Source organism: Notothenia rossii (genome assembly GCF_949606895.1).
Source record: "Notothenia rossii genome assembly, chromosome: 8".
Classification (NCBI taxonomy): Eukaryota; Metazoa; Chordata; class Actinopteri; order Perciformes; family Nototheniidae; genus Notothenia; species Notothenia rossii.
Genome location: NC_136906.1, coordinates 69044697 through 69064381, shown reverse-complemented (window position 1 = coordinate 69064381; position 19685 = coordinate 69044697). Strand labels below are relative to the sequence as shown.

Sequence of the window (19685 nt, the reverse complement as noted above, 5' to 3'; positions counted from 1 at the left end):
GACACAGAGGAGCGGGGAGGAGGACAGTCAAGCAACTAGAAGCTGCCACTTAATCAGATCATATACACCCCCACACACACACACACACACACACACACACACACACACACACACACACACACACACGGAGGGAGTAAATTAAATGACCGTTTCAGACTCTGACGACAAAGATGCCGACCTTAATGATAACACCGGAACATTAGACAAAGAATTTGAGATTGTGGAACTAAACACAGTAGATAGGATACTATCACAATCAGAAACAACATTTGTAATTTAGGAAGTACATGGAGAAGAGATTATTTCCTTATGTGATTCAGGCGCATGTCAAACTGACATTTTAAACACATTGATCAAGAGAGGGATATGCAAGCAAATGCACCTGAGGGAGAGAGATCTTAATGGAAACACATCTATGCACACACATGTAAGCCTATGGGAAAGACCATTTTGATATCTAGCTATATTCAGCCATATATGTCTCAACAGGAGGGAGATGTTGAATGTTATTCAAAAGCTGTTTGTAGCATTAGCTTTACAAACTACAGAAGAAAACACTTTATTATAATTATTATACAAATCCTCAGGGAAAGTTTAGACCAAAAAGAGTCAAAACACCTGAACCGAAATATCCGTATTATCTGCCAGAGCCAAAATAATCTGTAAGAGAGGATAAAAACATTGGAGAAAACACAGCAGAAAATATGGCTAAAATGTTGAGAAGAAAAGAGATCACAAGTGTTGTTGTTCCCCCTACACAGGAAACAACTGACCCCACACAGCCAGTGAGACCAGCACAGTGGGTCTTCATCTGAGTGATGAAGAGGAAAACCTGGCACCCGCCCAAGTGGGAGGGTCCCTACCAGGTGCTCCTGTCTACACCGACTGCAGTTGGAGGAGCAGAGACACTATCCTGGATACACCTGACTGGAGCTGTTCAGGCCTAAAGACAGAAACTCGACTCTGCTGTGGGGAATTCTGGCTACAAAGGGAGGTGTCACCAATAGGGCCACTTGTCTCAAACCAGTGAAGAAATCAACAGAACCCAGCAGAACTAGAGAGTGACTGTTAGCAGGAGAACAGTGACAAGTCTGAGCGACAGAAACTGGCACACCATGTACCAGCCAGCACATGATAGACCATGGCACCCCTTCAGGAGACCGGGGCTGTGGTTTAAGGGGAACTTCATGCATCTTTTGAACTATAGCCCTCTAGATAGTAAAACCATTATTATTGGGGGAGACTGAGAACCTAAGACAGCGAAAACTTACATTTGAAACCAATGCTACCGAGACCCCATACATTGTAACAAACAAATCAGATTCACAAATCAGAGTCAAGAGAAGAATGGTTAAATTGCCCAGACAAGATCACAACATGATGGACATCAAACTTTAAGGCTAGAAGACCCGAGGAAAAGGACCCCAGGGGTCCCTAACATAACATGCACCCTCGGCACCACCTGCTTATCCTTAACAATACAGCCCCAGATTGCACAGTTACAAGGCCTTACATCCCTTTCAGAAGAATTAACTGACGAAGCAGAAAACATTGGACTATAACGACATGAGGACTCACATGAAAAAGTTAACAATCCGATTGAAATTAAAACATTTAAATTGTTATGCCTTACATTTATGCCTAGCTAATTGAACTTTATTTTTGGCTTTTATCTTAAATTTGAACATTTTGTATTTTCAATTAAGTTTTATACTGAGTATAAACAGGAGGGTTATGTTGGGAAAATACTGAATGTACTCTTCTAATATTAGAGTAGCACGTGATAACAAAGGCCCTACGTAGCTGTGTACGTAACCAGATGTATGATTACCTAGAAGATGATCAGGACACACTGTTTTAGGCATAGATAGCTATGTTACCACGATTAACATGATGAATTAGCCTCTGGAGATAGACATATGACTGTCATGTTTATTGTTTACGCAGGCCCTAGCTAATCTGAACTAAACATTGAATACTGCTTTGAACCGGTATTCTGCATCTTGTGAAGTTGTGACTGTAACACTCTCTTGTATATAAGCATGACAAGGACACTGTTCCGGGAACTATTTTTCCCACGCAGCCCTGTGTGTGATGACAACTTCCATTCTTGCAAGGATAATAAATACATGTATCCTGATTTTGAAGACCAAGCCGGTGACGAGTGATATTTTTCTAACAATACGTTACATAAACAGTGTAGTTTTGTGTATGTTATGACAATACACTTTTCATCGTGAATTCCATGGGAAAGTCACAAGTCGTGGATGGGGAGGGGGACATATCCGGCAGCAGGGGCTGCATGCTGCACAGGAGAGACCTCAGGGGGTTTGGGACAGCCAGCAGTGGTTTTCTGCCGGGTAGAAGAGGCTGAATGCTTTTTTTGGCCGGACATCAGCAGCAGCTTCGGGCCGAACAAACGTAGCAGCAGCCGCCACAGGCTGGAAAGACACATGGGCAGGATGGACAGCAGTGGGTACAGGTTGATAAGCAGTTGCTTTGAGATGTTTCTTGAACATATCTAAAAATGTAGCATTTAAGACATTATTTTTTTTAACATGTTTTCATTGATTAACTCTGTCTTACTTGTCTACCAGTTCAGCATCATCACCTGGCCATGATGAAGGGTCCAACGTGCTCCTAATGATATATTATAAAATAATGTATGATGTGCCTGTTTTTAATAACCACAAGCAAACAAACACATTTAGCAATGGTGAGAACTGCCACAGGTAAGATCACAGAGTATGCAGCTTAACAGGTGGTGTTGAAGGTGAATGGTTGCTCAGAAAAAGTCCCAAAGAATCCAACTGGGTTCAATAGCTGGATCATTCCTGTTCTTCTGTTGAGTGAGATCTTGTTGACTTGAATAACAATAAATGTTAGTTTACAAGAAGTCATTGATCCACTAACATTTGATTCATACCTGCTGATAACAAATAAATCCTGGGATATACAAAAGTGAATGTGTTCCATGCATCTGATTTGTATCCACTTTAGCTTTTGTAACTGTGTTTACCTTAGTTTATGTTGTTTCTGTGCCTGTTGCTATCATTTATACTGAATCAATTAAATATTTTGCCAGAAAGGTCAAACTTTAGGAATACAGAGCAGTTCTTATCATGCCATAACCATAGCCGTGGAGGCAGTGCTAACTAAAATATAATATTGGTGAAAAAAAACAGAGCAATCATTGCAATTGTTATATTCTAATTCCTCTGATATTATAGGTGTTAATTACCTATTTATTCATGAGTAATGGGTTGTTTTTGGATGCAAAATAGAAGATCAAGGGGCATAAGTAGGACTACTGTATCTCTATAATTTTAGGTTAATATAATTAACATGCCAATGTTAAGGCCGGGTCAAAAGAGACACAGGCAATACAGTGAAGAATTTGAAAGGTATGTATTGATTAAATAAATAACAATGGATCTTGACAGAAGTTTTACCGCAATGGGTATAACAAATATAATCCAAATATTAATTGGGTAATAATATATAATAGAGATTTCACTGAGCTTCAAGTTTTCAACTATCGCTAGCGTTAACTACTGGTTACCTGACAACGTTGTACTGTCTAATTTACCGGCAATTAAATGGTGAACACAAGCAGAAATTAAATGGTTAACACTAGATTAAACAGATAATGACAAAGTGTAACTTAAAGTACTGTAGTGGGTAACATCAAAGCATATAAAACATTGTTTATGGAGGTTTCATTGAGCGATGCTGACAATTAACTAGCGGCAACCAGCAGTAATATGGCCTGGTCCGTACGGTTATTGCCAAGGTTTAAAAAGTTATAAATAACATAAGATAACATGTTTAATAAAATAATTGTTGCCGAAGTATGTAGCGGTTAAAGTAAGAACATATACAAAAATATACTTTAATGAAGACAGATAAAAACAAGAAACCTCATGTCAACCCAAGTTTGTGCTAGCAATAAACCAGCAAGTCAACGATGAAGTCAGTGTAAAAAAAGTCACTTGACAACAAGGGATACTGTTATGCCGTAGTAAAAGACAAAGCGCACAGTATAAACACAAAGTGTGAATATAAAGTGCTTATTTACTGCACGCTAACAGTCTTTGGCTGCTGTTTGTCTACGCTCGATGGGAATTTGCATACTGACATGTGATTGGAAGTCTACAGTCGTACTGTCCAATAGAGTTTGGAGTAACGTGTCCGACTGTAGATGTTTGTCAAATCAGAAAGCTTAACTTTCCAGTCACTGTAGACTCCAGATGTCCTTGTGATTGGAAGTCTACAATATCTGACCGTAGACATTTGTCAAATCAGAATGCTTAACTTTCTTAAGTCCCCGTAGACAATGCACTATCAAGGTCTGATGAAACTCCCCAAATCTGGCAGCGAGGTAAGAAGTAGGCTACTTCGGCTAGCGGAGCTGCATCTTGCCACCAATTGATGCAACTCACAGGTAATAGCTAAATGTTTGGATTATATTCATGTGAATGGTTATTTTGAATAGTTTAATGCTACGATCCATGTTTGAGTTACAGTTTATGGGACTGTTAGATGAATCAAGATGTATTGTTTTCTACAAGGCATGTTGCATACAGCATACTTGTGACTGTTTATTTTTTATAATACGTTTTTTGTTTATGCCTCTTTACTTGACTTAAGTTCATGTTCTATTATATATGAATATCTTCATGATAAAGTCTGCATTTAAAAAACTAAAAAGTCTAACTATCTGATGTTTTCAATAGCTTCCATATGATGTGACCAAAATAATCCAAATTAAAGCAGATTCATTTGATGTAACAGTACATGGAAGGAATGGGAACAAATTGAAACTTCCCACTACTGAATTTGAATAAGTCATATGAAATGGAAGGTGGGCTAAAAATCCGGGGTAGTAATACAATGCTGTATTGATGTGGTCACATGCTATGGTCACATGACATGAGAGCTATTGAAACTGAAATTATCTTTAATTAAAATGTTTGAAAAACGTTCTTATTATTTTTTCACTGATATGGACAAGTGAGCTCAGAAATATTGAAAATAAGATGGTTAAGTCCCGCTTATATTCTTCAGGGTCATCAAAAAAACATGTATGATGTTTGACATTTCAGAATGCTAACAAATGTGTTTTTTTAATCAGAAAAGAAATGCATTCTTTACAAAGCCAACACTGTAAAGCATTTTTACTTCACATTATTGTAACAAAAAAGAGCAATTGCTCCATTTCCGTCTGCAGTTAAAACATTGCAAACCATGTTCATTTGGAGACAAACTGTCTTACAGCCTCAAGTCCAAGAAGCTAGACTGCTTTGAAAAGTTGAGTGTTATTGCTGCTTGAAAGGGAATGAATTTTGGTCCATTAACTCGCCGACTCTCTCCTGCAGGGTCTTCACCACCTCTTCTAGGATGAACAAGTGTGTGTCGTCAAGGTCCTTGAGGATGAACTTCTTTCCCAGGGCCATTTTTTCATCCAGGAACAGGAGGAATTGTTTCATGGCAGGATCACTGGTCCGGCGAGCAGGATGGGAGCAAGTGGAAGATTTTGTAAGTCAATATACCCTTTAAAAATGTCAAAAAAGAACATGCAGATTGCAGACATGGTTTTCTGTTTGTGTAGATCAGAATTACTTTGTCAAGATGCAAATGAAATGTCTCTGGACAGATTTACTTACCATTCAACAAGGACACCTTTGTGTACGTTGACCATGTTGACAGGTGCAGAGGAATAAGCAGTCGATGCTAAATAAAACGCTCGAAACCTGTAACACAAAAATATTTTAATTTGCGACCGTAAACAAGAGAGGCTAACGAGAGTAATGGGTAAACTCAAGACAGTTTGTCAGTCGATAAATATGAACGAACAATATAAAAAAAGGTGTCATGTCCAGGTCTGACTTGTCAAATGAAAATAGTAACTTTAACATAAGATGCCGTTAACTTAGAGGGGGAAAAGATTAGGTAACGTTGGTGCCTCAAGCACAAATGCTAACGTTAGCTTTAGGCTTTAACCTGGTTAGTTTGTTAACTTTTCTAGTCCCGCAACAAATATTAAGCAGAACAAACTATCGTTAAACCTTAAGATACATAGTAATATTTAGGCAAAGGAGTTGAAAAGGACGAGGGACTCAAACCAACCTGAGACCTGTGTCTGTTGTCTATGCTAATGTCTCATAGCATTGTAGATGTACGGTCTGCACCGAGGGACAATATTCTGCGATGCAAAAAACGCGAAGGCGGAAGAAATGGCAATAGTATCGCAAGTTAATTCAAGTGATGAAAGGAATATTGCGATTTTATTTTAGGTTCTAAAACTACAATATACAAATATTCCACTTAAAGTAAAAGTACTGCATTCAAATGTGTAAGTGACCTTACATTAGTATTGTCTGTAAGATCTAATAACAGTAAAAGTTCTACTGAAAACTAAAATGAATTTGATTTAATAATAAATCAAAGCCCATATTACCATAAAGCAGTCGTGCCTAGAGACTCACAACTTTTCCCTTAGTAGTTGAAAGATAGAAGAATAGACAAAGTCCAACTTGATACATTTATTCATAGTCAGCATTGCTTGTGGCAATTTGGACAACAAACAACATGGAGATTGAAAACCAATTGCCTGATTAGCCCTGTACAAATGAATAAAGCAACCTGAAATTATAACAACAGGTACATTTGAGGTAAAGTTCAGGAAGGAACATGTTTTGGCCAACAATATGACACGCATACTTGAATAAGAGTTAAATAAAACAATTTAAAAAATAGAATCTAATACCACTCGTCAAAAATACTGAGTGGCATGAGTGGTAAAGACAAGTCAGTGCATCTTAATGTACATTTTGAATGACCATAATGTCCCATATGTCAAACTGGTAAGTAAAAGTGCCATACAAATAAAATATATTATACATTTGAATGATTTGAAACTCGTAAATAGGATCTTTCAAACAATGTCAATGATTTAAAAAATACTCTATTTGAGAGAGACCAATCTAAAAGGATGACTAGAAAACTAAATAGCACCCAATATTTCACAACTGACTACTCTTTACAATTTGATGTGTAAGTTATAATGAATTTCACTATTTATACTATGATCACATTAGTGGTTGTTTATGTAAATGTACAACAAGGAAAGGCAGTTATGTTTCCACTTGGTTTAGAGGGGATTGGTGTCTGGCTCTACCCCATTTCAAGTAAAAAGTGTATCGGTGTGTTTATGTTCATATATTTTAGTCAGTGGCTGATGTAGCTCTGCAGAGCTTCCAGAATGAACTGGAGGCTGCGCTTGTACAGAAATGAGTCCTTCTTCTCTGGCTTGCAGATGTTGAGATGATCTACGTCCACCTCGATGAGCTCCCCGATGCCGAGATCTGAAACCAAACCAGAGCCTGATCAAGGTATGTGCTAAAATAACAAGATTACATCCTTATTGTTTTCAAGATCTATGCATTCATATTTAGGCAGTGGTGTAGTGGGCGTTGGACGTGGGGAAGCATGAGTTCTTTTTTTAATAGTCTAATACATCTAAAATCATTGCCAGTGTTATCAGTTGCAAGTGTGTGTTTGTTGTAATAATAGGCAGATTTCACAGTAATTATAATAAAAACGTAGCTCAAGCATTTATGCAACTTGATTTGAAGTGTGTGTGTGTGAGGGGCAGAACCGTGTGTGTAGGGTGACCAGGTGTCCCGCACTGTGCGGGACTGCAAACACAGCATTTTTATTATTTGTCCCGAGTACCACACATTGACACTATGTCCCGCATTTGAGTGATAGTCGCGCAGAAAAGCCGGATCGGTTCGCTGACAGCCGGCACCGCCCTTTATTATTATATTGTCTAAACGGCATCATTTAAGTTGCGCTGACAGGCGACACAGAGGTCCCCCCCCCCCCCCGTTGACAGTTCACGAGTGCGTCCATAGTGTCTCCCGTCCACCCAGTAAGAAAATCCCCACTACACCACTGTATTTAGGCTATATCGTTTGTGACAGGATTGCACTACAAAATCTCATTGTATATTTTGTGTATAATGACAATAAAGGCCTTCCATTCTATTCTACATCAAAACTACATTTCCCATGTTCATTAATGTTACATACTTGCTGACTGTGTTGGCACCACTAGGATCTTGATCATTGGACCGATGTTGGTTGGCAGCGTCTCTGCAAAGCTCAGCACCTTAAATTCCTTTTCTTTTGCCATATCCAGGAAGTTCTCATTCAGATTGCGCAGTGCTGGTGAGTCTTGAAAACACATCGAAAATGAAAATAATTATTTAAACATTTCTATGAAACATTTACAGTCTTGTACCTCAGAATGTATTTGTTTAACTTACCTTTACAAAGTTCTCTGACTTCTACAGAGGGAAAGAGGAGATATCTGACATTGACCGAATACTCTGCCATAAAGGTGCCGTGGTGAGGAACACTATAGAACATAATGCCCTTGGTGTTGTTTAACAGTGCCTGCATTTCTGGGTCCTCAGAGGCATCCAGCAGCATTTTCTTCACAAGCAATCCTATTGGATGAGAGGATACAGACAGACAGTAAGCACAACCTTTAAATCAGCCAATTGCAAGCTGTGTGAAATATTAAAATCCACTTACTATTTCATACATTTATAATGTTTTTTTAAAACTTATAAGTAAACACTTATACATTTGTTGTCATGTGTATTTTGAAAATGATTACTTTTCTTTTAAATAAATAGACTGAGACAATGTTTGGATAACACAAGGCAAATCTAATTCTCCAAATAGTATAATACTCAATATTAATGTAGCCTAATCTTGATCTGCTACTGTGCAGAGATTTGATTTACACAGACTGACTAGGCCTGCAATACACAGAAACTGCACAGCATTCGAATGTTCTTCTGGAATTCAAATTCCAATGTTTATAATAAAGCTTCAAACTATTCAGTACAGCCCTAGTTTGAGCTATTTGTGCCAAATTCTGACATGTTTGTGGAAGGAAAGTTCTGACAGACTACCTCCCATACTGTGGGCTACCCAGACCACAGGTCTCTCTCCGACTCCAGCCAGCTTTAACTTCTTTAGCAGCTCTCGACTTCTGTAGGCCAAGGACTTTCTGGAAAAGTTAATGAATCGCACAATGAATACTGGAGAATTCAGGATAATAAAACATTTAATTTCAATAAAAAAAATCTTAAATATACGTGTGACTTTTGCAAAATATGAAAGTCATTATTATTGAGAAGTAAGTTTCAGAGCCCCTAATATGTTATGGAAACATGAAGAAACTACATATTCCTCACCTCTGATTCTCAACAGGACACTTGGCCATCCAGTCACTGAGGTGACTGTCATACTCCACTGATAGCACTCTCAGATTGGGACAGTCAGCAGCCAACCATGACTGTCAATAAAAAAGGACAAAACAAAGATTTGGGTGATGATTAATTTTCTCAAGATGAAGTCAAATCTTCGTTAGACCTCACATTGAATTGAGCAAACACGACTAAGTCTCCCCAATTGCAACATAGGCCAATCCACAGTTTTAACAAAGATGTATTTTTTATCGTAGGAGGGAGAACCTGGAAAGAGACTTAATGTTGATCCATATGTGGATTTTTCACCTTCGGCCAGCACTCAGTGTAGTCATCCTTGCTTTCTGTCTCTTCCTCTAACCCATTACGGTCCTTTTGCCTCCAAGTCTTAAAAGCTGCCCCGAGAATCCCATGGATGAAGAGCACGTCAGCTTTGATTGGCTGGCTGGAAATGAACACATTGTTAGAGACAACTGTTGGTTTAAATAGTAAATCAAATGAAACGTATACTTTATAAACAATTATGTGGCAATAGAAATAAGTGTTTACCTACTTGTCACGTGTTTGTGGGTGGAGGATATAGATGCCGTCTTGGTATTTCTCTTTCACCGTCTCCCTATCCAGGTTGGCGAGAGCGCGAGCTGCATGAGACGCCTGCATGACATGAGGAGACTGCATCATCTCAGCCAGCACAGATATCCAGCCTGAGGTAGTGATACAGGTAAGGAATAAAAAAAGAAAATATTGGATTTATTTCTATACAGAAGACAAACATACATACAAGTCTTAACAATACCTATATTGTAAAGCAATTTGATACATGTTGAATGATGATCCTAGTGATAACATATTATGTAATCCATAGATGAAATAGGAACATTTCCTCCAAAGATCATCCTATAATAATCAGATGAGTGTCCGACTTACCAGACTGGGAAATGGCCTGGTAAGCACTTTCATTGAGCGCCAAATTTCCTATGATTCGAACAATGTTCCTCTGGATCTTCAGGGAGTCTTTACGAAGCTGATAAACCCTCTGGAGGAGCTGCAGACCCCCGTTGGAAACTATGTGTTCACAGTGGCTCTCTACCTGCAGGCAGGATGTGTTTCAGTAAGTTCCGGACATTTTGTTATGATTAGCGTAATTTCCGGACTATAAGGCGCACCTGAATATAAGCCGCAGCAGCTAAATTGAATGATGTGTACATATATAAGCCGCACTGGACTATAAGCCGCAGGTGTTTTAATGTTTAATTACCATATGTAAGGGTTCGTGCACAGAGGGGATTGTCGGGAAAGAGAGGGCTGTTTGAGGAAGCTCCCATTTATTAACATTTCAACAAACAAGTTGCATATTTGCATAACGTATTCAAGTGTTACCATTTAGTGCAATAGTAGCTACAGAACATGTACTGTGCTGTGTAAACTGTACTGTATCACATAGTGTTTCAGACACACAAACTTTTCAACTTTCAAACTTAAACGGTGCGCTCCCAGCGCACGTACCGGCAGTGATCTACAGCAGTGGTTTTCAACCAGTGGTACGGGGACAAACTGTCTCGCTCTCGTAATGTCTGTCTGTCTTGCTCTCGTTCTGTCTCTCGTACCACTCTCGGTTCCACTTTTACTTTTGCGCGCTACCTGTCTCACTCTTTTCCGGCCTCCAGCTTTTCCTGCTGGAACCCGCCGCTTAAAGGTGGGGGGCGCGGACCGGCCATAGAGCCCATAGAGTTAAAGGTTGTGGACTGTAACCTGTAAAATCCATAGATTTAGGAGGTCCCCTAGTGGCCGTTAGCTGTAAAAATCCATAGATTAGTCGCACCGTTATATAAGCCGCAGCGTCGAAAAATGGGAAAAAAGGCACGGCTTATAGTCCGAAAATTACGGTAGTATGTAATTATAACAAATGTATTGGCTTTAAAAACCACAAGCTGCCATCTAATTCTATTACATTTAAAAGAAGAAACATATCTCTATTGTCAATATATCTAAACCCTCTGCACCTGAAAATAAACCAATGTCAGTATATAAATATATGATTCAGTTCAACCCACCTGGCCAACAAGATGTGCTATTGAATGCACTTCTGTGTTGCGTTTAACTGATTGTTACTATGATCAGTTCCATTAAAGGAACCAGAAAACTTCCACCAAGACTAGATCAAATGGTTTAAATGTGTAATGGCCATCATTACCTTTGAGTGCTGTACCAGTGCCTGTAGGCAAAAGGATTCCACCTTCTCAGAGGGAACGGAGGTGAGGCTCTGTGCGTAAGGCAGTCCATTCCCTCCAAAACACCACAGACCGCCCTGCAACGTAGGAGAGCAAGTGTTAGAAAGAGGCTGGGAAAATAATATGAAGCCTTTTTGGACAAACAATTTATTTTCCTGCCAGTTTGAGTTCTAGATAAGTCTGAAAAAAGCAGTATATAGAGTGCATGTGAGAGTTAACATTTCCGTCACAATTACCCGTTGTGCTGCCAGGGACTGGGTGCTCTCTCTGAGGGCCAGGGATGTGAAGTACTGAACACATTTATCCACCTCAGACTGAGGCAGGGACGCCAGCAGCTGTCTCAGTCCGTCCTCTGCCGACAAATTCTGTGAAGAATTCAACACACCATAGCTTTCCTCTTATATTACTCTGTGATTTGAAGCTCAGGTAACCGAACTGCATTGAAAGAAAAACACTTTAATGAAAAAAAAGAGATTTTGTAAAGTTTCTATTTTTTCTAACTACATCTTACTTTAGTCTTTTCTTAAACAATATTGCAGTCAGTCAGTTAATGTCCATTCAAGTCAGTGTCATTGTTGTGTCTTAGTCATGAAAAAAAAAGGTAATTGACAAGCATATTGTGTCATAGTTTTAATTAATGAAATGAACAATGTCTGTATTACAGATATTGAAGGATTCTAAACTTTAGATTATTTATCAGAGCTACTTACGTTCTCCAGTTCAGGCAGTGCAGGTGAACGCAGGAAGAATCGAAGGTCCACCTTAGGGGTCCGGGCCAGACCCACTGCTGTCCGCTGGTCTATAATCTGGGCTGCTGTCTGGTACTGGTAGTCTGCGTTTTGAATGACAGTTCACTTCACTTGTTGTATACACGGTAAACCTGGAGTGATATGCAACAGTTTTAGAGTATTTTACCCTGCCAGTGGTGATTCTCTGCCAGCTCCTGAACAGCCTGCACTCTGATGGCTTTATTGGGTGACATTGTCCTCTTCAGTAAGACCCATAATGCCACCTCATGGGGGTCTGCATCTACATGGCTGAAGTGCTCTAAGATATACAGATAGAGAGCACAGTGACAGGCTCAACATTTACACAACAAAATGATCACACCAAGGCACTACTCATATTTCTAAAGGGACGGTGAAATCTACTATGACCAACTACCAGTATCTACTGTACCACTGCTAGGATGTTACAAACCTTGTGGAGTCAAAACTTGTGTCATCAACGTGGCCGCTTTTTATTTTTAAAAAGTCAAATGTTAATTTATGATATGTCTTACTGGAAAAGAAGGTCACATGTTTCAAAAATCTAAAAATGTATCATTTAAAGTAATAAGTGAGAGGAAATATAAAGTCAGTAAAACAACCATTCATGTATGGCCTGTGAGACATTCAAAACAGGATGTTCATGTACAAGGCAGGTGTTTCCTTTAGTCTTAACGTCAACACTCCACATAAAAATTAGAGTACAACTGTAGTTTCATGAGAATAAATATTTGGTTTCCACTTGCAGCTACATCTGCTTTACAATCTTAGAAATGTTTTGGGAAATACTTTGGTCTTAACATTTTGCACTTTAAATAAAAGGTCAGGTGATCTGGATCAGTATAACAACTTTTTATTTCTTACCGTCTAGTGATTGCAGCAAAACCCTCGAGGATAATTCCAGAAACCGCCTTGCTGCTTTGTGAAGTTCCCTCCTTGCTTTGTGTGTGAGCCCTGAACACAGTGTAAAACATGACTACAATGACCTAGAAAATCTAAATTGTATTTCTATCAAAACAGAAAGGAATAAAGATTGCTAGTTGGTATTTGAGTATTGGTTTTTAGGTGATTGTTTTCACCAAATGAGAGAACCTTGACCTGTGGGAGTGAGATCAGTTAACACCCGAATATTTAGGAAGGAAAGATTATATGGAGGGGAAGGAAGGAATCACAGGAAGTAATGATAACAGACGTCACTGGACACCTGGACATGGCAAACTCAGTGGGACTTTGTGCTGAGGCAAGACATAAATAAAGCCTAAAAAAAATCTAATCCAAACCAAAATGTTAAATGGTCAAATTATTATTTGCAGGTTTATAAGGCGTTTATAAAAAGGGACATCATTTCCAGCTTAGCCATAAAGTCTGGGTGGATGATTTTCAGTACCTGCAGTAAGGTTGTCCTTCTCATCTGAAGGAGTGGCTCTCAGATAGATGTAAGACTTGTACTTTTCCTGAAGAATTGCACTAGTATCAATGGTCACAGCCTTGTCCAAGGCCACCACTTCATAAGTGATAAAAAGACAGCCCCTATAGAAAGTTAATGGATAAGCTGTGGTTGAAAGTTTTTTTCACACAAGTTTGCAATTGATTAAAAAGATTGAAAGATGTTTGCAAATATTGTAACTTACCCAGAGACAACTGCAGCAGTTACTTTAGCAAACTTTCCTATAGGTCAGCAAAAAATGAAGAAGATTAACCTTTATTGATATACATTAGATACATGTTTCAAACTGTACTCACAAACGCATACAGGTTAAATCCATGTAGTTAGATATGTGAGTTTGCTAACAATAATCGGTATACACGTATGAGAATTGTGTGCCATCATAACGTACTTAAATCTTTCCACAGAGGCACTTTCCTTACTCCAGGCGACCCAGCTGTGCTCAGTCTCCGACAGCGGATCAAACGGAGAGCAGCTGCAGACATCCTCCGCCTGCATGTCACCAAGTGTGTTGGGGATAAATGAATAAAACCGTATGAATCTCAGGCAAGAAACGAATACAGCTGTGCATAGCACGGTCATGCCTGACACCTGATAATGCCAAGTGGTAAATGTAACGCCAATCAAATCCGTCACAAGTTCTCTAGCTAACGTTAGCTAACTTAGCTGCAGTTTAGAAGCACCTCCGCAGCTGTCTGTCAGTCTCAGCTCATTTTCCAGCTGTATGTTACCCTAAAGTTAAACTAAGATATGAGACACTCGTTGGCATAAAAAAACGTAACTGTTACAACGGCTCAAGCTAAATTAACAGTTAGCTAACACTAACCTGCACTAAGAACTAGCTTAAAAGCTAACGTTTCGCTTTAATAGCTTCCGCGCCAGCTAACTGTGAGCTACCCAGCTGGGGGGGTTGGTAAACCGGTTCGTGCAGGGTTTATTTTCCTTGTTGAAATGTGACATTACCTTATTTATCGACTGCTGTCAATGCACTATCGTGATGTTCTCTGCAGCGCACCACGGAAAGTTGTCTCACAAATAATACGTCATCCACATTAACTAACCCTAACGCGACTCAGGTACAACGAAAATAAGTGTTTATTGTAACATTTAACACTAAACGTTTGCAGTGCAGTGAGGGTTCATTTGTGTTTTTGTTATGATATTTGTTCAAAATACAATAAAATATCTGACAATATGTTTTGCTGTCGACAGGAGAGGAACAGGTCAGGTGTATGAAACGTTTTGCTAAAAGTCGCCAGGTAACAATAACTATTTAGATAACACTGGTCTTCCTTTTAAGGACAAAACAACAATCATTTACTGGTTTGTGCATCGACATGCAGTAACTGCCATTTAAGTGCAAGAAAAACAAAGGCGAACTTTGTTGTTGTGGAGTGTGGATGATGAGTTTCAAGTATCAGTCTGAGGATAAAATCTTGTCTGTTGTCTAGTGGTAAGACAGACATTACTACTATTTCTCTTAATACATGGCAGGAAGGTGGATATGCTTCGGGATCTTTGCAGGCACATCTTCTCCCCAATATCACTCATGCCCAGTAGACAGGTAACAATGATGTTAAGTCAGTTTTAATTACCTATGTCCTGTGCAAAACTTTTATTGTGATAGTCGAGATGGACATAAAATGAATCTGCCTTCTTAATGTGGTGGACCTCATACCTATACTAATTTAAGAACACATATGCAGTCTAATACAATAGTCATGAAACAAATACAAACTATTTTCAAAGTTTATAATGTTCAGAGAAAGACATGTTGATGTTGGTGATACCGACTGCCAAGAGGCTGTAACATTTTTCTGGCACGGTCAACTAAAATCAAACTTCAAAACTATACAACTTAATACTTTTATTTGTAATACTTTATTGTGGTGCAGTATTTTCACGACATTATTTCCATATCTTGTGTTCCCTTATACAAGTTAAGGGCAGTGCTTTGTTTGTATTTGCAAACCACAGTTTTTGCATAAAAAACTCATCATACTTTTTGATTCTAGCATTTATTTAATTAACTTATGAGCAAAGTTCAGTAAAGTAATTTCTAATATAAAACACAAAACTTTTGACACCTAATGCCCAACCTCTATGTATCTCTCTCCAGCTCACACATACTGTTCCTGCAGACACACTTAATTACTTTGAATGCCACACAATCCCATAAACCAAAAGTCAATAAAAAACATGTGTGAGACAGCAATAAAAACATTAAACATCAGAGTTTAAAATTGTCTCCACCAGGTTTTACATACGTTCATGACTCAACGTATTAAATACAAGTGAACACACAAACATTTACTTTCTTTTGGGATACACATACACAATCATCATTTCTTTTTTGCAGTGACAAAGAAGAAGTCTTCCCCTGCGTCGTACTTGCCTAATGACCAGTACGTTTTTGTATTTTTATATATTTGTCGGTTTTTGCCTTGTCTAAAACAAACAAAGATTCTGTTTAGGTATACACGAGTGTCAATCACCACTGAATACAGACTGCATTTTTTTTTACGATTAATAATTTTTGTTCATTAGCAACCATTGTCACTCTGCTGAGAGTGAAGATAAGATAAGATGGAACTTTATTTATCCCCGTGGGGAAATTCCGGAGTTAAAGCAGCAACAGTGAGGGTGAAATACATAATTACACAAGGTAAAAAAAACAACTGTCTGTTATTTTATGATAGAAGAATGCCTAATCAATACCAGATATATATTAACAAACTAAAATACACACAGAACCTTTTGTAATTTAAACAACGTTGATGTCCTTGTTGGCTCCACTCTGCATCATCTTGTCATATAAATCATCCTCATCATCATCATCATCATCATCATCATCATCATCATCATCATCATCAATACATGCTCAGTCTGAAATCATTTGTAAATCCATTTCCCACTCTGGGCTCATTTAGTAAAGAGTCATCTGGGTGCACTTACTCCTTCAGGTGCATGTTTCCTGATATGCTCTAATAATGCTCTCATAGGCTGGAGGTGGGGTCTGTGTAGCATTAAAACCCCTCAGGCCATTGTTCCCCCAAAATGACTCGGGTCTGGGTGGAGTGGCAGCCGGCTGAGCTGCTGTTTGAGCTGATCCAGTGGACATGGTCAGAGTTGGTGTACGAGGCAGCGTGGTCTGGCTCCCTTCTTCTGCCTCCCTTGCGATTTGGCTGCACTGCAGGAGAGGGTGGAAGGTAGAGGCCCTGAAGCTAGATTTGTGCCCCAGTGGGTCGAGGTGGTCCGGGGAGGAAGTCTGGCGGTGGAAGCTGAAAGCAGCACTGACCAAACTGTTGTTGCTGCGCCGGTCGTAGCTGCTGTTGCGGTTAAAACCTGGACGGCTACGGGAAGACGTGCGTGATTGTCGAGGAATGCGGCGGGTGATGCTGGCTGAGCCGGCTCTGCGTCGGGACATCCAGGTCAAAATCACATAAACCAAGGCCCCCAAGACCAGGCCCACAGCAATGGACACACAGAAAGCTATGATCAGAGGGACTGTGAAGAGAGAAACACATGTCAAAAAGGACATTTTAGGATCTATGCTTCAGTATAAAACTTTTCAACTTTTTCATTTCCTCTACCCAACCAACTTATACACTCTTCAGGTTCACTTTTGGGGACAAGAGCTTAATAATAGCTATGCAATATATCAAAATGCATTGAATCGGTAATAACAGTCTTTTTTATAATCCCCTCGGAATGGAAGGAATCTTAACTTATCTTATCTATGCGTTTACCAAGATTACAAAAAGCATCTGTTTGTTTAAAAATTGAGGATTGCCAACAGTGTCTTGCAAGATGGTGCCCCCTTGACTAAATGACAGGCTTTCCTCCTTTATGTTTACCAGAGCACCGGAAAACAAACCAGTTGCATTTCATTGCAACAAAAAAAGGGCAGATTTTTTTGTTCATTGCTTCTCTGCCTTAGAAGCAGTCGTACCAACATAAGCGTGCTTGAGAGAAGAGAGAGAATGCAGCAGCTAAGAAATATCCTTTGGATCGCTGCCAGAAAAAACAAATCAATTTCCTCTGAATACAGTTAAGCATTAAAAAGCTGAAGCCGCTTTGCTACCATTCCATATTTCCACAGTCGTTTTTTTCTCTAACTTTTGGAAAAGGGGAAGGAGACACTGGTGAAAAGTCATCTGGAAATGACATTTCGGGGGAAAAGCACTGAAAAAACATGTCGGAAGCTCCTTATAGATTTAGAGTGAGTTGAAAAAAAGTTTCAATTAAGTGATCTTCAAAGGAAATCAGGCCCACATATTGAATCTATTTCAGAGGTAATTAAAGCTTGGAATTCCCGAGAGAACAACAATGCCAATTATGCAGACCACATCAGAAAGACCAGCCTAAAGAGAAGGGAAGTTAGAAACAACTCACAGGCATCAAAGGACTGAAGTATTTCCAGAAAGAGATTTGTGTTGTTCTCAGCCATGACTTCGAGAAGAAAAAGAGAGACTGGTTCTCAATTCAGTCCGTCTTTTACTCTCCCTCTTCCTCTGTCAATTCCTGCCTGTCTCTCGAACTTCTGATGGGTATTCCCGTCTTTCTGGCTCCCCTCTTTCCTGTTCTCTAACTTTCTCCCTCTCTCGTACTTCGCTCACTTTCTCTGTCAGTATGTCTGTCTCCCTCAGAGGGAGACTCAGCCCAGAGGCACACAGGACTGGTGGCTAACCCTGGCAGTCGTCTTGTTTATGGAAGCGGAAAACGACACTGTCACATTTCCTGCTTTTCTGCTTGAAATTAGCAACAGGAGTGGCTTATCTATCCAGGGCAGAGATCCTGGAGGTGGGGAGAGACGGGGTGTTGCTATAATCACTTCCTCTCCCATCATTTCCTTCAGGTTGATTAATGTAGAAGGGTAGCAGCCCAGTGCCATTAGACTAATAGTACTTCAGCTTTCACCATAGGAAACTAAGTCCACCACAATCCCCAATATTTTTGTTTCTTTCAGAAATGATAAATATTTCGCTCTAATATTTTTTCCTTCCACCAAAGAGACCACAGGCGACAGTTTGGCAGTAACAGGCCTGCAACCACAGCTGGATTTGATGGTGGCAATACTGTAAGTGCTTTTAAAACTGAGTTGTAATTATGCAAAATATGACACTACTGCCTGCCCGTTCTGATTTCCAGCGTCTTTGTTATGAAGCTCAATCTTTCCATACTGTCTGCCAGGTCAGCGGTGCCTGCATTGGACGTCTGGTCTTTTCCCAGTGCAAGAGATCCAGTAAAAACATTGTAGTTTGATAAGACAGAAAAGCTTATGTTACAAATTCTTGATCCCACAGTCAGCATTGTTTTAATCCCCTCTGAACTAAATCTGCAAAGTCAGAGGGAAGGATGCAAGCAGTCATATTGGTTTGCATTTAATGTACACCAGCCCCACTTTTCCATCAGCTTTGGGTTTGCTTCCCATAGGTGATAAATAATCAATTATTTACTGGAAACCTTAATTTTGTCCAGTAAGATGAATAATTCTTAGATGTTGAGACACAATTTGTGAGTTCCTTATGAGTCAAGTAAAAGTTCATTATAGGCCAATATAACAAAGCATGCCTCAAAGGGCTAAACATATAATAAAAACAGCATTAAGCAAAGTTAGCAAAACACAGTAAAAGTTATGCAAAGTCCATACAATTTTGATTAAGAAGTTGACATTTGTCAGCCTTTTCATTGGCCAAAGGAGAGTGAGAGAGAGAATGCCCGACCAACTCTTGAACTTCCTTTAATTGTTGACTGTTGTAAAAACCTGTCCTAAATAAAAACACCCATAACACTGAATGGTATTTGTAGCCATTGTGTTCTGAGACGTATGTGTTGGTGGGAGAGACATTCTTTGAGCTTTATAGCTTAAGTTCACGACCTTATCAAAATGTCATTGGCCAGAATGGAGGGGAAATTACAGTGGGCAGCCCTAAAATGTACTTTCTGTTAGG

At 39.3% G+C, this 19685-nt stretch overlaps 3 protein-coding genes across 3 annotated transcripts; all 3 read right to left on the bottom strand.

Moving 5' to 3' along the window:
- Positions 1-5099: 5099 nt before the first annotated feature.
- Positions 5100-6267, bottom strand: gtf2h5 (general transcription factor IIH, polypeptide 5). The gene is made up of 3 exons (XM_079643241.1): positions 6130-6267; positions 5667-5753; positions 5100-5499 (listed from the first exon to the last, which is right to left on the bottom strand). Exons 2-3 carry the CDS (start codon positions 5699-5701, stop codon positions 5319-5321), a joined length of 216 nt encoding a protein of 71 aa, XP_079499367.1. The 5' UTR covers positions 5702-5753; positions 6130-6267; the 3' UTR covers positions 5100-5318.
- Positions 6268-6530: 263 nt separating this feature from the next.
- On the bottom strand, positions 6531-14783 carry serac1 (serine active site containing 1). Its single transcript, XM_079643233.1, has 17 exons — positions 14695-14783; positions 14123-14223; positions 13916-13952; positions 13672-13814; positions 13149-13238; positions 12433-12564; positions 12228-12349; positions 11754-11882; positions 11481-11594; positions 10214-10376; positions 9840-9990; positions 9596-9731; positions 9275-9375; positions 8990-9087; positions 8333-8515; positions 8097-8240; positions 6531-7367 (listed from the first exon to the last, which is right to left on the bottom strand). Exons 2-17 carry the CDS (start codon positions 14214-14216, stop codon positions 7231-7233), a joined length of 1974 nt encoding a protein of 657 aa, XP_079499359.1. The 5' UTR covers positions 14217-14223; positions 14695-14783; the 3' UTR covers positions 6531-7230.
- An 810-nt stretch (positions 14784-15593) lies between these two features.
- Positions 15594-18445, bottom strand: myct1a (myc target 1a). Its single transcript, XM_079646145.1, has 2 exons — positions 18127-18445; positions 15594-17238 (listed from the first exon to the last, which is right to left on the bottom strand). The coding sequence occupies exons 1-2, from the start codon at positions 18179-18181 to the stop codon at positions 16691-16693; spliced, it is 603 nt and encodes a 200-aa protein (XP_079502271.1). The 5' UTR covers positions 18182-18445; the 3' UTR covers positions 15594-16690.
- Positions 18446-19685: the final 1240 nt, after the last annotated feature.

Coding starts and splice junctions, on each gene's coding strand:
- gtf2h5 (XM_079643241.1), bottom strand. CDS start 5,701: ATGGTCAACGTACACAAAGGTGTCCTTGTTGAATG. Junction 5,500..5,666: donor AAAGGTGTCCTTGTTGAATG/GTAAGTAAATCT, acceptor TCGCCGGACCAG/TGATCCTGCCATGAAACAAT.
- serac1 (XM_079643233.1), bottom strand. CDS start 14,216: ATGTCTGCAGCTGCTCTCCGTTTGATCCGCTGTCGGAGACTGAGCACA. Junction 12,350..12,432: donor AGAGAATCACCACTGGCAGG/GTAAAATACTCT, acceptor TTCAAAACGCAG/ACTACCAGTACCAGACAGCA. Junction 8,516..8,989: donor GGTAGCCCACAGTATGGGAG/GTAGTCTGTCAG, acceptor CTCATCCAATAG/GATTGCTTGTGAAGAAAATG.
- myct1a (XM_079646145.1), bottom strand. CDS start 18,181: ATGGCTGAGAACAACACAAATCTCTTTCTGGAAATACTTCAGTCCTTT. Junction 17,239..18,126: donor ACTTCAGTCCTTTGATGCCT/GTGAGTTGTTTC, acceptor CTCTCTTCACAG/TCCCTCTGATCATAGCTTTC.